This window comes from Aotus nancymaae, unplaced genomic scaffold (genome assembly GCF_030222135.1).
Source record: "Aotus nancymaae isolate 86718 unplaced genomic scaffold, 86718_ANA_hifiasm-v0.15.2.pri h1tg000018l, whole genome shotgun sequence".
NCBI lineage: Eukaryota > Metazoa > Chordata > Mammalia > Primates > Aotidae > Aotus > Aotus nancymaae.
Window position 1 is genome coordinate 18,626,798 of NW_026988430.1, and position 17,170 is coordinate 18,643,967.

The 17,170-nt window shown below is 47.7% G+C and overlaps 1 protein-coding gene and 1 pseudogene across 1 annotated transcript; one reads left to right on the forward strand and one right to left on the reverse strand.

Moving 5' to 3' along the window:
* The first annotated feature begins 974 nt into the window (after positions 1 to 974).
* Positions 975 to 2,561, forward strand: SAT2 (spermidine/spermine N1-acetyltransferase family member 2). Its single transcript, XM_012457505.2, has 6 exons — positions 975 to 1,216; positions 1,374 to 1,425; positions 1,562 to 1,645; positions 1,743 to 1,844; positions 1,994 to 2,034; positions 2,176 to 2,561. The coding sequence occupies exons 1-6, from the start codon at positions 1,151 to 1,153 to the stop codon at positions 2,341 to 2,343; spliced, it is 513 nt and encodes a 170-aa protein (XP_012312928.1). The 5' UTR covers positions 975 to 1,150; the 3' UTR covers positions 2,344 to 2,561.
* A 10,029-nt stretch (positions 2,562 to 12,590) lies between these two features.
* On the reverse strand, positions 12,591 to 12,907 carry LOC105720803 (large ribosomal subunit protein eL38-like; annotated as a pseudogene).
* Positions 12,908 to 17,170: the final 4,263 nt, after the last annotated feature.

The window sequence follows — 17,170 nt, forward strand, 5'->3', positions numbered from 1 at the left end:
ATGACAGAGTGAGACTCCGTCTCAAAAAAAAAAAAAAAAAAAAAAAAAAAAAAAAAATCCATCTCCATAAATAAATAAAACATTTTTATGGCCGGGCGTGGTGGCTCAGGCCTGTAATCCAAGTACTTTGGAGGCCAAGGCGGGCGGATCACCTGAGGTCGGGAGTGCAAGACCAGCCTGACCAACATGGTGAAACCCTGTCTTTAAAAAAAAAAAAAAAACATTTTTATAAATGCAAATATCCCCCCTGAGAGAAGTAACACTTCAAGCTACTCAAGAGCTGCAGAAAACAGCTTTCAGAGCTGGCAGTCTTGGGGCTTACCCAGGGTCTGGGCGGGTGAGTGACCCTGAGGCTAAAGCAGATAATCACTGTATACGTCAATGTTTTTTTTTTTTTTTTTTTTTTTTTTTTGAGATGGAGTCTCGCTCTGTCACTCAGGCTGGAGTGCAGTGGCCCGATCTCGGCTCGCTGCAACCTCCGCCTCCCAGTTTCAAGCGATTCTCCTGTCTCAACCTCCCGAGTAGCTGGGATTACAGGCACACGCCGCCATGCCCGGCTAATTTTTTGTGTTTTTTAGTAGAAACGGGGTTTCACCGTGTTCTAAGGCTGGTCTCGAACTCCTGAGCTTAGGTAACCCACCCGCCTCGGCCTCCCAAAGTGCTAGGATTACAAGCGTGAGCCACCACGCCCGGCCTCCATTCGTCAATTTAAAAAGCACTGCGGGGGAAACTTTGAACTGTGGGGTGTCTCGATCAAGGTTGGGACACCCATACAACCTCTGGAAAGCTGCCGCATTCCAACCTTGACCCCTACCCAGGGCCCAGTCACAAGACCCAGCTGTCGGGGGTGGGACGGGGAGGCGGGGCTGCGCCTGTTCTCCGAGCTTATTGGCTGATGGGTGTGCCCCCTGCTGCGGCAGAATTCGAGGGGGCGGGACTTTGCCCGGCAGTGAGGACAGCCTCGCCGGCCCACTGTCTCCGCCCCGACCGCGCGTGAATCCCAGCTCCATTTCCCAGGCCGCTGCGCCCCCGCCGCCCTCGCCACCCCGCTTTCCCGGGCTCTTCGGGATCCAAACTTGTAGGCCCTGTAAGGGGTCTAGTTGCCCTTTGCGGGGTCCTGGGACTTTGGTCCCAGACAGTGGGGATCGGGATGGCTTCTGTGCGGATCCGAGAGGCTAAGGAGGGAGACTGTGGAGATATCCTGAGGCTGATTCGGGTGAAGACTGCGGGCCGGAAACCAGGGGGTCGGAGTGGCGCGGCCAGAGCTGGGGGCGCAGGAGGCGGGAGGCAGGGGGAGGGGCGTGCCTTGGGACCCTGCTCGGGGAGCAGCGGGGCTCTCCTGCCCTAATCTAGCTTCTGTACCCACGCCTTAGGAACTAGCCGAGTTCGAAAAACTCTTGGATCAGGTGAAGATCAGTGAAGAAGGTGGGGGCTCGACGCCCAGGTTCTGGCGGAGGCTGGGGCGGAAGTGAGGAATGAGTTCCCCAGGCGGCAGCTCCAGGCTGGGCATACACCCAGGTCCTGTTTCTCTGTCTCTTTGTCGTAACTCCAATCTCGGCAGCCCTGAGAGCAGATGGCTTTGGAGAGAATCCTTTCTATCACTGTTTGGTCGCAGAGATTCTTCCAGCGCCCGGGGAGCCACTGGGTAAGAGCACCTGGCCTTAGAGGTCCCCCTCTCCAGTCGGCCTCAGAGGTCTCCCCACAGGCTCCCAGAGGCCTTACTCCTCTTTTCTCTCTCTCAGGGCCCTGCGTGGTGGGCTATGGGCTATACTACTTCATCTACAGCACGTGGAAGGGACGCAACATTTATCTGGAAGATGTCTACGTGATGCCAGAATATCGGGGTACTGGGCAGAAGCTGAGGCTGGGGTGGGAACAAAGGACCCCACAGACCCCACCATCATCCCCTGTCCCCACATTTTAGGGGATGTCCATTTCTGATCCCCTTCAGCTCAAACCATAGCTCTTTTTCACCTCTTTCTCTCCACAACAGGTCAAGGGATTGGTTCCAAAATAATCAAAAAGGTGGCTGAGGTGAGGAGAGGGATGGGGTGATCAGCGAGGACCTCAAGAAGCAAGGGTATATGGGGGCGGGGGGCCCCGGGTTGAATGAGGGAGTGAGAAAGCCTTTTCCTTTTTTGACCTCAGGAAAGTCAGTGATGTCTGATCCCACAGGTGGCCCTGGATAAGGGCTGCTCCCAGTTCCGTCTGGCTGTCCTGAACTGGAACCAGAAGGCCATAGACTTGTACAAGGCCCTAGGAGCCCAAGATCTGACGGAAGCTGAGGGCTGGCACTCCTTCCGCTTTGAAGGAGAGGCAATGAGAAAGTTGGCAGGAAAATGACACCATCCCTAGGGGGTGTCTCTTTTGAGTTTCTCCTTCCTCACCGCACCAGCTCAAGCACTCTTCAGAGACTATTTCCACAGACACTGACGTTGAGGTCTCCCTGGAGGAAGGAGGGTTAGGGGTGCCTATCGTCAAGTAGTGGAATAGCAAAATTGAGGGACAGACCTTTCTTCCTTGTTGAGGGTGAAAAAATAAATAAGAATTACATGTCCTGATGTCGTGTTGTTGATGAGGTGATAAGCCTCAGCCACTCTAAGACCCTTCCTGAGTGTTCTGGTCAGTGGAATTTGCTCCTTGGGGGACTGGTGGGCCCAAGGTGACCTTTGCCCTCAGTGGGCTGGAGTCTTGGCTCTGCCCTGTGGACTATAGGGAAAAGAAGAGCAAGGGATGGCCGGGCATGGTGGCATATGCCTATAATCCCAGCACATTGGGAGGTCAAGGCAGGCAGATCATGAGGTCAAGAAATCAAGACCATCCTGGCCAACATGGTGAAACCTCGTCTCTACTAAAAATACAAAAATTAGCTGGGCAGTGGCGAGTGCCTGTAGTCCCAGCTACTCGGGAGGCTGAGGCAGGAGAATCGCTTGAACCTGGGAGGTGGAGGTTGAGGTGAGCCTAGATCACACTACTGCACTCCAGCCTGGGCGACAGAGCAAGTCTCTGTCTCAAAAAAAAAAGCTCCACAATCTTTATTTTCAGTCTGATGTGCCCTACAAAAGCTCATGCCTGACCAGGCATAGTAGCTCATGCACTTTAGGAGGCCGAGGCAGGCAGATCATGAGGTCAGGAGTTCGAGACCAGCCTGACCAACATGGCAAAACCCCATCTCTACTAAAAATTAAAAAATTAGCTGGGCATGGTGGCAGGCACCTGTAATCCCAGCTACTTGGGAGGCTGAGACAGGAGAATCACTTGAACCTGGGAGGCAGAGGTTGCAGTGAGCCTAGATCGCACCACTGCACTCCAGCCTGTGCAATAGAGGGAGAGTTCAAGACCAGCCTGGCCAACATAGCAGAATCTTGTCTCTACAAAAAATACAGAAAAAGCCAGCACGCAATAGCGTGCTCATGGAGACCCAGCTACGTGGGAGGCTGAGGCATGAGAATCACTTGAACCCAGGAGGTGGAGGTTGCAGTGAGCCAAGATTGCACCACTGCACTCCAGACTGGATGGCAGAGCAAGACTTTGTCTCAAAAAAAAAAAGAAAGAAAGAAAAGAAAACAGCTGGGCACGGTGACTCATGCCGGTAATCCTAGCATTTTGGGAGGCGGGCAGATCACTTGAGGTCAGGAGTTTGAACCTGGTCAACATGGTGAAACCCTAGCTCTACTAAAAATACAAAAATTAGCTGGGCATAGTGGCAGGCGCCTTCAATCCCAGCTACTTGGGAGGCTGAGGCAGGAAAATTGCTTGAATTCAGGAGGTGGAGTTTCCAGTGAGCCGAGATCGAGCCACTGCACTACAGACTGGGGCAACAGAGCAAGACTGTCTCAAAAAAAAAAAAAAGAAAGAAAGAAAAGAAAAACTAAGTAAATAAAATTAGCTCAGCTTGGTGGCAAATGCCTGTAGTCCCAAGTACTGAGGAGGCTGAGGTGGGAGGATCACCTGAGCCCTAGAGGTCAAGGCTGAAGTGAGCCATGTTTGTGCCACTGCACTCCAGCCTGGGTGACAGGGTGAGACCCTGTCTCAAAACAAACAAACAAAAAATAATTGGTTGGGCACAGTGACTCACACCTGTAATCCCAGCATTTTGGAAGGCCAAGGTGGATGGATTGATAGAGTCCAGGAGTTTAAGACTAACCTGGGCAACAGGACAAAACCTTGCCTCTGCAAAAAATGTAAAAACATTAGCTGGGCCTGGTGGCAAGTGCCTGTAGTCCCAGCTACTGGGGAGGCTGAGGCTGAGGTGGGAGGATGGCTTGAGCCTGGGAGGTCGAGGCTACAATGAACCAAGATCCTGCCAATGCAATCTAGCCTGGGTGACAAGAGACGGGGTTTCACCATGTTGGTCAGGCTGGTCTCGAACTCCTGACCTCAGGTGATCCACCCACCTCAGCCTCCCAAAATGCTGGGATTACAGGCCTGAGCCACCGCCCCCAGCCTACAATTGAGTTTTGTTTTTTTTTTCTTTTTTCTTTTTTTATAGAGATAGGGTTTTGCCCTGTTGGCTAGGTTGGTCTTGAACTCCTGACCTCAGGAAATCCACCCGCCTCGGCCTTCCAAAGTGCTGTGATTACAGGTGTGAGCCACCACACCCGGCCTCGTTTTGTTTTTTTGAGACAGAGTCTGTTTTATCTCCCAGGTTGGAGTACAGTGGTAAGATCTGGGCTCACCACAGCCTCTGCCTCCTGGGTTCAAGCGATTCTCATGTCTCAGCCTCCCAAGTAGCTGGGATAACAGGCATGCACCACCACGCCTGGCTAATTTTTGTATTTTTAGTGGAGGTGGAGTTTCTCTGTGTAGGCCAGGCTGGTCTCAAAATCCTGGCCTCAAGCGATCATCCAAGCACATAAATGATAAAACATTTGCCCACATGGGGATCAAATCCACAACCTTGGTGTTAGCACCTCACTCTAACCAACTGAGCTAACTGGCCATTGCAAATCTTGATTGTTTTTTGTTTTTTGTGTGACAGGGTCTTGCTCTGTTGCCCAGGCCAAGTGCAGTGGTGCGATCATGGCTCACTGCAGCCTCAACCTCCTGGGCTCAAGTGACCCTCCCACTTCAGCCTCCCAATTATCTGGGATCACAGGCGGGTGCTACCAAGGCTGGCTAATTTAAAAAAAAATTGGGGCCAGGTGCGGTGGCTCACGCCTGTAATCCCAGCACTTTGGGAGGCTGAGGTGGGTAGATCATGAGGTCAAGGAATCGAGACTATCCTGGCTAACATGGTGAAAACCTGGCTTTACTAAAAATACAAAAAATTAACTGGGTGTGGTGGCACACACCTGTAGTCCCAGCCACTCGGGAGGCTAAGGCAGGAGAATTGCTTGAACCTGGGAGATGGAGGTTGCAGTGAGCCACAATTGCACCAGGGCACTCCAGCCTGGGCGATAGAGCAAGACTCTGTCTTGGAAAAAAAAAAAAAAGAAAAAAAATTTTTGGCCAGGCATGGTGGCACACACCTGTAATACCAGCATTTTGGGAGGCCAAGACAGGCGGATCACCTGAAGTCAGGAGTTTGCAGCCAGCCTGACTAACATGGTGAAATCCTGCTTGTCTCTACTAAAAATACAAAAATTAGCCAGATGTGGTGGCGCATGCCTGTAATCCCAGCTACTTTGGAAGCTGAGGCAGGAGAATCTCTTGAACCCAGGAGGTGGATGTTGCAGTGAGCCAAGATTGCGTCACTGTGCTTCAGCCTGGGCTGTAAGACCAATAGCTCCTTTTCTAGGGTTCAAGTGGTTATCCTGCCTCAGCCTCCCAGTAGCTGGGATTACAGGCGCCTGCCACCTCGCCCAGCTAATTTTTGTATTTTTTAGTAGAGACAGGGTTTCACCATATTGGCCAGATTGGTCTCGAACTCCTGACCTCAGATAATCTGCCTGCCTCGGCCTCCCAAAGTGCTGGGCTTACAGGCGTGAGCCACCACTTGTGGCCACAAAAATTTTTTTATTAGGAACTAGGTCTCAATATGTTGCCCACACTAGTATTGGACTCCAGAGCTCAAGCAATCCTCCCATTTTGGCCTCCTAAAGGAGAGAGGATTACAGGTGTGAGCCACCACACCTGGCCAGTATTACTACTTCTTTGATGTTTCTTTTTTTTTAATTTTTTCAAATTTTTTTTTTGGAGGGGGATAAGGGGTCTTTCTTTTTTTAGAAACAGGGTCTCTTGGGCCAGGCGCGGTGGCTCACGCCTGTAATCCCAGCACTTTGGGAGACTGAGGCGGGTGGATCACGAGGTCAAGAGATTGAGACCATCCTGATCAACATGGTGAAACCCCATCTCTGCTAAAAATACAAAAAATTAGCTGGGCACGGTGGCGCCTGCCTGTAATCCCAGCTACTCAGGAGGCTGAGGCAGGATAATTGCCTGAACCCAGGAGGCGGAGGTTGCAGTGAGCCGCGATCGCGCCATTGCACTCCAGCCTGGGTAACGAGCGAAACTCCATCTCAAAAAAAAAAAAAAAAGAAACAGGATCTCTTTCTGTTGCCCGGACTGGAGTACAGTGGCATAATCACAGCTCACTGTAACCATGAATTCCTGGGTTTAACTGATCCTCTTGCCTTGGCCTCCCAAAGGGCTGGGATTACAGCCACTGCGCTTGGCCTTACTTGTACAGGTTGAGGCTGAAGTGAACCATGTTTGCTCCACTGCACTCCAGTGTTTTCTGTTTAGGTATTAGCTATTGGCTTTGTGCTGTTGAAGATGAAAACTAGCCCTTCAGAAGAAGGATTACTGAGGTTAAAGAAAGAAAAAAGAGCCAGGTGTGGTGGCTCAGGACTGTAATCCCAGCACTTTGGGAGACCGAGGCAGGTGGATTACCTGAGGTCAGGAGTTCGAGACCATCATGACCAACATGGAGAAACCCTGTCTCTACTAAAAATACAAAATTAGCCAGGCGTGGTGGCTCATACCTTGTAATCCCAGCTACTTGTGGGGCTGAGGCAGGAGAGTCACTTGAACCCAGGGGGCGGAGGTTGCACTGAGCCGAGATTGCACCATTACATTCCAGCCTGAGCAACAGGAGTGAAGCTCCAGCTCAAAAAAAAAAAAAAAAAGAGAAGCCCTTTTTTTCCAATCTCCCTGTCACCCCAGCTTCACTTCCCATCCTCCTGTGTTCAGTGTTTGCATTATTATGATTATTATGATTATATCAATACACGGTTGATCCATGTGAATAGTTATATTTGTTTTTCTTTCCTGCACCATTTGTGTTTTTCCTGGAATTAATAATTGCCTTGTCTTCTCTGTTTGCTTAGTATCCTGTGTACTATAATTTAGCCCCAAATTCTCCCTTAATTAATCTCTCATAAGGATATACAAACACTTAGGGATTTCAATCTACTTCATGTTTTTTTTTTTTTGAGACGGAGTCTAGCCCTGTTGTCCAGCCTGGAGTGCAAAGGCAAGATCTCAGCTCACTGCAAACTCCGTCTCGGGTTCAAGTGATTCTCCTGCCTCTACCTCCCTACTAGCTGGGATTACAGGTGCGTGCCACCAAGCCTGGCTAATTTTGTGTATCTTTAGTGGAGATGGGGTTTCTCCGTGTTGGTCAGGCTGGTCTTGAACTCCTGACCTCATGATCTGCCCACCTCAGCCTCTCAAAGTACTGAGATTACAAGTGTGAGCCACCTTGCCCGTCCCTAATCTACTTCATTTTGAAGAACTTTCTCAAAAAGACGTTAGACCTGCTGCAGTGCAGAGGGGCAATCTTGACACTGTTGGGATCGCCCTTCACCTTCATCCTGGGGATCCCCTTTGCTTCTCTCTTGTGTTGAGGTCCTGGAACCTGTGTTTCTTCTTTCTAGGTTTATTCCCTTGTTTTGATGGAGCTTTTTGAGAAAGGGTACTTGGGAGGTAAATTTGTTGGGACCTTAAAAGTATGAAAATGCCAGAGAGAGATCCAAGATGGCTGATCACTAGCAGCTTGGGATTGTAGCTCTCAGTGAAAGTGCAGAGAACGAGAGGATGCCACACTTTCAGACGAATTTTTGTTGCTCACAGACCAGGAGATTCCCAGCAGAGGAGCCCCACGGGTCGCCAGTGTGACTCTTGTGGCCGGCGCGGCGGTTTTGCCAGTGCCTCGGTGCGCCAGTTCTTGTTGCAGAGTAAGCGGGACTGGGTCCTGTTTTGGCTGATGTTGTTTGGAGCTCCGGGAAGACAGAGTCGCCTATTCAGCTGATTGAAGGACAGACTCAAGAAGGGAGCTAGACCGGAGATTCCCAGGCAGAAAAGCACCATCAATTTTAACACCACTGTTTTGTCCGGTGCAGTGGATTGCTCAGATTTCGGCACTGGGAATCAACAAGTTGGATGTCCACTCAGAGACCTAATTTGAAAGTCGGTAATCACAAAGACGACAGATGGATAAATTTACAATGATGGGAAGAAACCAGCGTAAAAAGTCTGAGAATACCCAAAATCAGAATGCCTCTCCCTCTACAGGGGATCACAGTTCCTCATCAGCAATGGAACAAGGCCTGATGGAGAACGAGTGCATTCCATTAAGAGAAGTAGGCTTCAGAAGGTGGATGATAAGAAACTTCTGTGAATTAAAAGAACTTGTTCTAAGCCAATGCAAAGAAACTAAGAACTTTGAAAAAAGGTTTGACGAAATGCTAATGAGAATAGACAATTTAGAGAGGAATATAAGTGAATTAATGGAGCTGAAAAACAACACAAGAACTTCATGAAGTATGCACAAGTTTTAACAGTCGAATTGATCAAGCAGAAGAAAGGATATCAGAGGTCGAAGACCAACTTAATGAAATAAAACAAGAAGTCAAGATTAGAGAAAAAAGGATAAAAAGGAATGAGCAGCCAGGTGCGGTGGCTCACGCCTGTAATCCCAGCACTTTGGGAGGCCGAGGCGGGTGGATCACGAGATCAAGAGATCAAGACCATCCTGGTCAACATGGTGAAACCCCATCTCTACTAAAAATACAAAAAATTAGCTGGTCATGGTGGCGCGTGCCTGTAATCCCGGCTACTCAGGATGCTGAGGCAGGAGAATTGCCTGAACCCAGGAGGCAGAGGTTGCGGTGAGCCAAGATCGTGCCATTGCACTCCAGCCTGGGTAACGAGCGAAACTCCATCTCAAAAAAAAAAAAATGGAATGAGCAAAGTCTCCAAGAAATATGGGACTATGTGAAAAGACCTAATCTACGTTTGATAGTGTACCTGAATGTGACGAAGAGAATGAATCCAAGTTGGAAAATACTCTTCAGGATATTATTCAGGAAAACTTTCCCAACCTAGTAAGGCAGGACAATATTCAACTCCAGACAATACAGAGAACACCACAAAGATATTCCTCAAGAAGACCAACCCCAAGGCACATAATCGTCAGATTCATTAGGGTTGAAATGAAGGAGAAAATACTAAGAGCAGCCAGAGAGAAAGGTCAGGTTACCCACAAAGGGAAGCCTATCAGACTTACAGCAGATCTCTCAGCAGAAACCCTACAAGCCAGAAAAGAGTGGGGGCCAATATTCAACATCCTTAAAGAAAAGAACTTTCAACCCAGAATTTCATATCCAGCCAAACTAAGCCTTACAAGCGAAGGAAAAATAAAATCTTTTGCGAACAAGCAAGTACTTAGAGATTTCACTATCACCAGGCCTGCTTTACAAAAGCTTCTGAAAGAAGCACTACACATATAAAGGAACAACCAGTATCAGCCTTTCCAAAAATATATCAAAAAGTAAACAGCATTAACATAATGAAGAACTTACATCAACTAATGGGCAAAACAGCCAGCTAGCATCAAATGGCAGTATTAAACTCATATATATTATTAACTGGATAAAAAGCCAAAACCCATTGGTATGCTGTATCCAGACCCATCTCACATGCAACGATACACAAAGACTCAAAACAAAGGGATGGGGGGCCGGGCGCGGTGGCTCACGCCTGTAATCCCAGCACTTTGGGAGGCCGAGGCGGGTGGATCACGAGGTCAAGAGATCGAGACCATCCTGGTCAACATGGTGAAACCCCGTCTCTACTAAAAATACAAAAAATTGACTGGGCATGGTGGCACGTGCCTGTAATCCCAGCTACTCAGGAGGCTGAGGCAGGAGAATTGCCTGAACCCAGGAGGCGGAGGTTGCGGTGAGCCGAGATCGCGCCATTGCACTCCAGCCTGGGTAATAAGAGCGAAACTCCGTCTCAAAAAAAAAAAAACAAAGGGATGGAGGAAGATTTACCAAACAAACGGAGAACAAAAATAAATAAATAAATAAAAAGCAGGAGTTGCAATTCTCACCTCTGATAAAATAGACTTTAAAGCAACAAAGATCAAAAGAGGCAAAGAAGGACATTACATAATGGTAAAAGGATCAATGCAACAAGAAGAGCTAACGATCAATATTAGACTGATCAATGAGATAGAAAATTAACAAGGACATCCAGGACTTGAACTCAGACCCGGAACAAGTAAACTTAATAAGCATTTATAGAACTCTCCACTTCAAATACACAAAACACACATTCTTATCAGTACCATATCACATCTATTCCAAAAGTGACCACATAATTGGAAGTAAATCACTCCTCAGTAATTGCATAGCATTTCATAGGTTTAAATGAAATATTGTTTGGCTGCTTGTTTGTTATTTTCTTCCCTTATTCCTTCCTGTCTCCATTGTTAAGCACAATTATTGGCATAAAAGAGGTTTTCAATTCCCATTTTTAGACTGCATTCTAGCCTGGGCAATAAAGCAATACTCCCATTCTCTCTCCCTCTTTCTCTTTTTTTTTTTTTTTTTTTTTTTTTTTTTTTTTTTTTTCTTTTTGAGACGGAGTTTCGCTCTTGATACCCAGGCTGGAGCGCAATGGCGCGATCTCGGCTCACCGCAATCTCCGCCTCCTGGGTTCAGGCAATTCTCCTGCCTCAGCCTCCTGAGTAGCTGGGATTACAGGCACGCGCCACCGTGCCCAGCTAATTTTTTGTATTAGTAGAGACGGGGTTTCACCATGTTGACCAGGATGGTCTCGATCTCTTGACCTCGTGATCCACCCGCCTCGGCCTCCCAAAGTGCTGGGATTACAGGCTTGAGCCACCGCGCCCGGCCTTTCTCTTCCTTTTTCTTCCTCTCCTTTATTTTTTTCTTCTAAAAAAAAAAAGAAAGAAAATGCCTGTTCTGTTCTTGCACTTAATTGAGAGTGTGGGCCAGGCACAGTGGCTCATGCCTGTAATCCAAACACTTTGGGTGGCCAAGGTCGGCGACACACCTGAGGTGAGGAGTTCGAGACCAGCATGGCTAACATGGTGAAACCTGTCTCTACTAAAAATACAAAAAACTAGCCGGCCATGGTGGTGAGTGCCTATAATCCCAGCTACTCAAAAGGCTGAGGCAGGAGAGTTGCTGGAACTTGGGAGGCAGAGGTTGCAGTGAGCTGATATGGCACCATTGCATTCCAGCCTGAGTGACAGAGCAAGACTCCATCTCCACCAAAAAAAAAAAAAAAAGAAAGAAAGAAAAAGAATTGAGAGTGTGGTTGGGTATAGGAAATGAGGTTGGAAATAATTTTTTTTTTTTGAGATGGAGTCTCGCTCTGTCACCCAGGCTGGAGTGCAGTGGTGCAGTCTCGGCTCACCGCAACCTCTGCCTCTCAGGTTCAAGAGATTCTCCTCCCTCAGCCTCCTGAGTAGTTGGGACTACAGGCGAATGCCACCGTGGGTGGCTAATTTTTGTATTTTTAGTAGAAATGGAGTTTCACCATGTTGGCCAGGCTGGTCTCAAACTCCTGACCTCAGGTGATCCACCCACCTCCCAAAGTACAGGGATTACAGGTATGAGCCACCTCACCCGGTTAATTTTTGTATTTTTGGTAGAGACGGAGTTTCACCATGTTGCCCAGGCTGCTCCTGAACTCCTGATCTCAAGTGATCCGCCTGCTTCAGCCTCCCAAAGTGCCCGGATTACAGGCATGAGCCACCGCAGCTGGCCTTGGAAAATTTTATTGAATAATTATTACTATTGATTTTGGATGATTTTCTCCTTTCCAAATAGTTATTTTTGTTATCTCTGGAATTCTGATTATTCAGATGTTGTATCCCATGGACTAATCCTTTAATTTTCTTATATTTTATTTTCCTTTCTTCTATGACCTTTATTTATTTAGAGATGGAGTCTCACTCTGTCTTGCAGGCTGGAGGGCAGTGCACGATCTCAGCTCATGGCAACCTCTACCTCCTGGTCCAAGCAGTTCTCCTGACTTAGCCTTCAGAATAGCTGGGACTATAGAAGCCACCATGCCTGGCTAATTTTTGTATTTTTAATAGACATGGGATTTCATGTTGGCTAGGCTGGTCATGAACCTGACCTCTAGCGATCCTCTCACCTCTGCCTCCCAAAGTGCTGGGATTATAGATGTGAGCCACCTCGCCTAGCCTTATCTCCTTTATTTTTTGCTGTATTTTCTGGGATTTTTTTCCCCCTTCGCAAGTGATCCTCCTACCTAAGCCTCAGAATTTCACTCTGTCACCTAGGCTGGAGTGCAGTGGCATGATCATGGTTCAGTGCAGCCTTGATATGCTGGACTCAAGGGATCCTCCCACCTCAGCCTCCAGAGTATCGAGGACTACAGGTGCCTACCACCATATCTGGTTAATTAAAAAATTTTTTTTGATTTTTAGTATTTTAATACAGTTCAAATCAGTGTGTCTGGTTCATTTCAGTTCCTTCACTGCCAAACCAGGGGGCAGGGACTTCTTCAGTTTCCCTGCCGTCTCTTTGTCAATGATGACCAGGGTGTGAAAGTATCTGCTGCATCAAACTTTAAACTTCACATTGTCCTTATTTTTCTTGATCTTGACAGATTTGGCATCCCTTCCTCGGGCTGTGAACAGAAAGTACTTGATTTCCTCAATTTTCCGAGGCATGACGACGAGATGCCCTGGGAGCGGGCGTGGACTGGAACAGTGAGCAGCAACTGGGGAAGAGGATGAAAACGGAAATTTTTGTATTTAATGGTGGGGACAAACAGACTTGGAAGTCTCTGACTTCACAGAGCTTATAGTGTGATGGCAGAAGAAAGACACTGGGCAAATTATTAATATTTATAATAATTCTTAATATTGCAACAATGGCCAGGCATGGTGGCTCATGCCTGTAATCCCAGCACTTTGGGAGACCAAAGAGGATGGATCACCTGAGGCCACCTGAGGTCAGGAGTTCGAGACCAGCCTGGTGAAAATCTATCTCTACTAAAAATACAAAAATTAGCTGGGAGTGGTGGCAGCTGCCTATAGTCCCAGCTACTTGTGAGGCTGAGGCAGGAGAATCGCTTGAACTGAGGAGGCAGAGGCTGCAGTGAGCTGAGTTCGAGCCACTGCACTCCAGCCTGGTCTGTTGAGCAAGACTAAAAAAAAAATAAAAAATATATATTGCAAACATGATGAGTGCTATGAAGGAGTACAGGATGCTTTGGCAGTGGAAGGTGGGGACCTAACCTATGTGAGTATCCTGGAAGGCTAAATAAATTCTGTTTAAGTTGGGACTTGAAAGATAAATTTGTTGAAAACAAGGACATTCTACCTGAATGTCCCACAGGCCCCTCAGACTCAAAGGGCAAAACAAACTTAGTAAATTCATCACCTTATTTTCTAAACCTTTATCTCCTGTGCTATCTCTTCCATGATTGGCATTACCATTTACTCTAACCCAAGTCAGAAATCTGGGAGTTGTCCTATGTTCCATCCACTTCTTCACTGGCTCCTGACCCCACCCACACCACCCTCCATCACCAATTCATATCCATTCTGTTTCTAACAGGTTTAAATTTACAGAGGCTGGGCTGGGCTCTGTGGCTCATGCCTGTAATCCCAGCACTTTGGGAGGCTGAGGTGGGTGGATCGCCTGAGGTCAGGAGTTCGAAACCAGCCTGGACAACATGGTGAAACCCTGTCTTTATTAAAAATACAAAAAAAAAATTAGCTGGGCGTGGTGGTGAGTGCCTGTAACCCCAGCTACTCAGGAGGCTGAGGCAGGAGCATCACTTGAACCTGGGAGTTGGAGGTTGCAGTGAGCTGAGATCGTGCCATTGTACTCCAGCCTGGGCAACAAGAGCGAAACTCTGTCTCAAAAAAAAAAAAAAAAAAATCATGGAGGCCGTACCTCTGTTACTCATAGCCCTAATCCAAGTAGGTCATCAGTATCTCTCAGCTACAACAGCTCATCACTTGCCTCACTGACTTTGGGGCCCCCATCACTCTTCAATCTATTCCTCACATTTGTAAAATGCAAATCTTTCCATTATGTTACCACTTAAAATCTTTCAATGGCTTTCCAGTATGGATAAGGGAAAAATTGTCCTGGCTGGATGCAGTGGCTCATGCCTGTAATCCCAGGACTCTGGGAGGCCAAGGGGTGTGGGTCACCTTAAGTCAGGAGTTCAAGACCAGAGACCAGCCTGGCCAATATGGTGAAACCCCATCTGTACTAAAAATACAAAAATTAGCTGGGCGTGGTGGTGCATGCCTGTAATCCCAGCTACTTGGGAGGCTGAGGCAGGAGAATCATTTGAATCTGGGAGGGGGAGGTTGTAGTGAGCCGAAATTGCGCCAGCGCACTCCAGTCTGGGTGACAAAGTGAGACTCTGTCTCCAAAAAAAAAACCATTTTCCTTAACTTGATTTACAAGTCCTCACAATTGAGCTTCCTGCAGCTCTTTACTTCAGCCAAATGCTATTTGGACTAGTTATAGTTCTCCAAAGGCCATGCCCTTTCTGCTCCCCTGTACCACTGTATTCCTTATTCTCTTGAGTATACTTTTTTCTTTTTTTGATATGGAGTTTTCACTCTTGTTGCCTAGGCTGGAGTGCAATGGTGCTATTTCAGCTCACCTCTGCTTCCTGGGTTCAAGCAATTCTCCTGCCTCAGCCTCCCGAGTAGCTGGGATTACAGGCATGCACCACCATGCCTGGCTAAATTTTTTGTATTTTTAGTAGAGATGGAGTTTCTACATGTTGGTCAGGCTGGTCTCCAACTCCCGACCTCAGGTGATCCCCACCTCAGCCTCCCAAAGTTTTGGGATTATAGATGTGAGCCACTTCGCCCGGCTTGAGTATACACTTACTACACTTTTCCTCCAGCAAACCCCTACTCATTCCTTAAATCTCAGTTTGTCTCACCTCCCTTTCTTGGTCTTCCTTGACCACTTTTAAGAACAACTAACCATTGTCCCCTTAGGGATTCCTCTCTATACCTAGTCCTTACCTCTGTCACATCTTCAATCAAACTCTATACATTTATATGTTTAATTGTCTGCCCCTTCCCCAGTACATTATAAATCTCCTGATCAGGAACCAAGACTTGTTTTTGTATCCCTAGCACTTAGCACAGTGATTGGAACACACTGGGGGACTAAAAAAATATATGTTAAATGAGGAAATACATATTATTCTAATTTGTCCTATTTTACTCACTTTTTTTTTTTTTTTTTTCAAATGGAGTTTCCCTCTTATTGTCCAGACTGGCCTTCAATTGCACAATCTTGGCTCACTACAACCTCCGCCTCCCGGGTTCAAGCGATTCTCCTGCCTCAGTCTCCATAGTAGTTGGAATTAGAAGCGTGGGCCACCACGCCCTGCTAATTTTTGTATTTTTAGTGGAGAGAGGGTTTCACTACCTTGGCCCGGCTGATCTTGAACTCCTGACCTCAGGTGATCTGCCCATCTTGGCCTCCCAAAGTGCTGGGATTAAAGGTGTGAGCCATTGCACCCGGCCTATTTTACTCACTTCTACCTAAACTTCACTTAGGTTAGCTCAAGAATGTGAAGTTGCCCGGGCGCGGTGGCTCACGCCTGTTATCCCAGCACTTTGGGAGGCCGAGGCGGGTGAATCACCTGAGGTCAGGAGTTTGAGAGCTGCCTGGCCAACATGGAGAAACCTCGTCTCTACTAAAAATACAAAATTAGCCGGGCGTGGTGGCGCGTGCCTGTAATCCCAGCTACTCCGGAGGCTGAGGCAGGAGAATCGCTTGAACCTGGGAGGCAGAAGTTGCCATGAGCTGAGATAGCGCAGCCTGGGAAACAAGAGCAAAACTCTGTCTCTGTCACACACACACACACACACACACACACACACGAGTTTTCCCGCTATTACCCTTATTCCGTGACAATTTTTCCTATTTTGAATTTCCTCAGCAGTATTACTATTATTATTTATTTATTTATTTTAAAGATGGGGTTTCACCATGATGGCCAGGCTGGTCTTGAACTCCTGACCTCAGGTGATCCACCCACCTCGGCCTCCCAAAGTGCTAGGATTACAGGTGTGAGCCACTGCGCCCGGCTCTATTATTTATTTTTTAAGATGAAATCTCACTCATTGCTCAGGCTGGAGTGCAGTGGTATGATATCTGCTTACTGCAACCTCTGCCTCCCAGGTTCAAGCGATTCTCCTGCTTCAGCCTCCCAAGCAGCTGGGATGGCCACCATGCCCCTCTAATTTTTGTATTTTTAGTAGAAATTAGGTTTCGCCCTGTTGGCCAGGCTGGTCTCAAACTCCTGGGCTCAAGTGATCCGCCTGCCTGAGCCTTCTAAAGTGTTGGGATTACAGGCGTGAGCCACCGCGACTGGCCGAAACTATTCTTAAAACTTTCTTTCTTTTTTTTCTTTTTCTTTTTTATTTTGAGACGGAGTTTCGCTCTGTTGCCCAGGCTGGAGTGCGATGGCGCGATCTTGGCTGACTGCAACCTCCGCCTCCCAGATTTAAGCGATTCTCCTGCCTCAGCCTCCCGCAAAAGTTGGATTACAGGCGCGCACCACCACGCCCGGCTAATTTTTGTATTTTTAGTAGACGCGGGGTTTCACCATCTTGGCCAGGCTGGTCTCGAATTCCTGACCTCAGGTGATCCGCCGCCTCGGCCTCCCAAAGTGCTGGGATTACAGGCGTGAGTCACCACGCCCGGCCAAAACTTTCATTGTATCACAATTTCTTCAAGAAAGAGCCGTGACTCTTAAATCTACTATAGCACAGAGTTACAGATTCTTAAAAGATCGTCGATGCATACGCGCAGACCGTAAAACTCAGCGCGTGCGCCGGGAACCTTTTTTCTTGCGGCGACTCCTTTTTTTTTTTTTTTTTCGGAGCGTGCGCACCAAGATAGACAAAGGTGGGGAAAGTGACCAAGCAGTCGTTCAGGCGCAT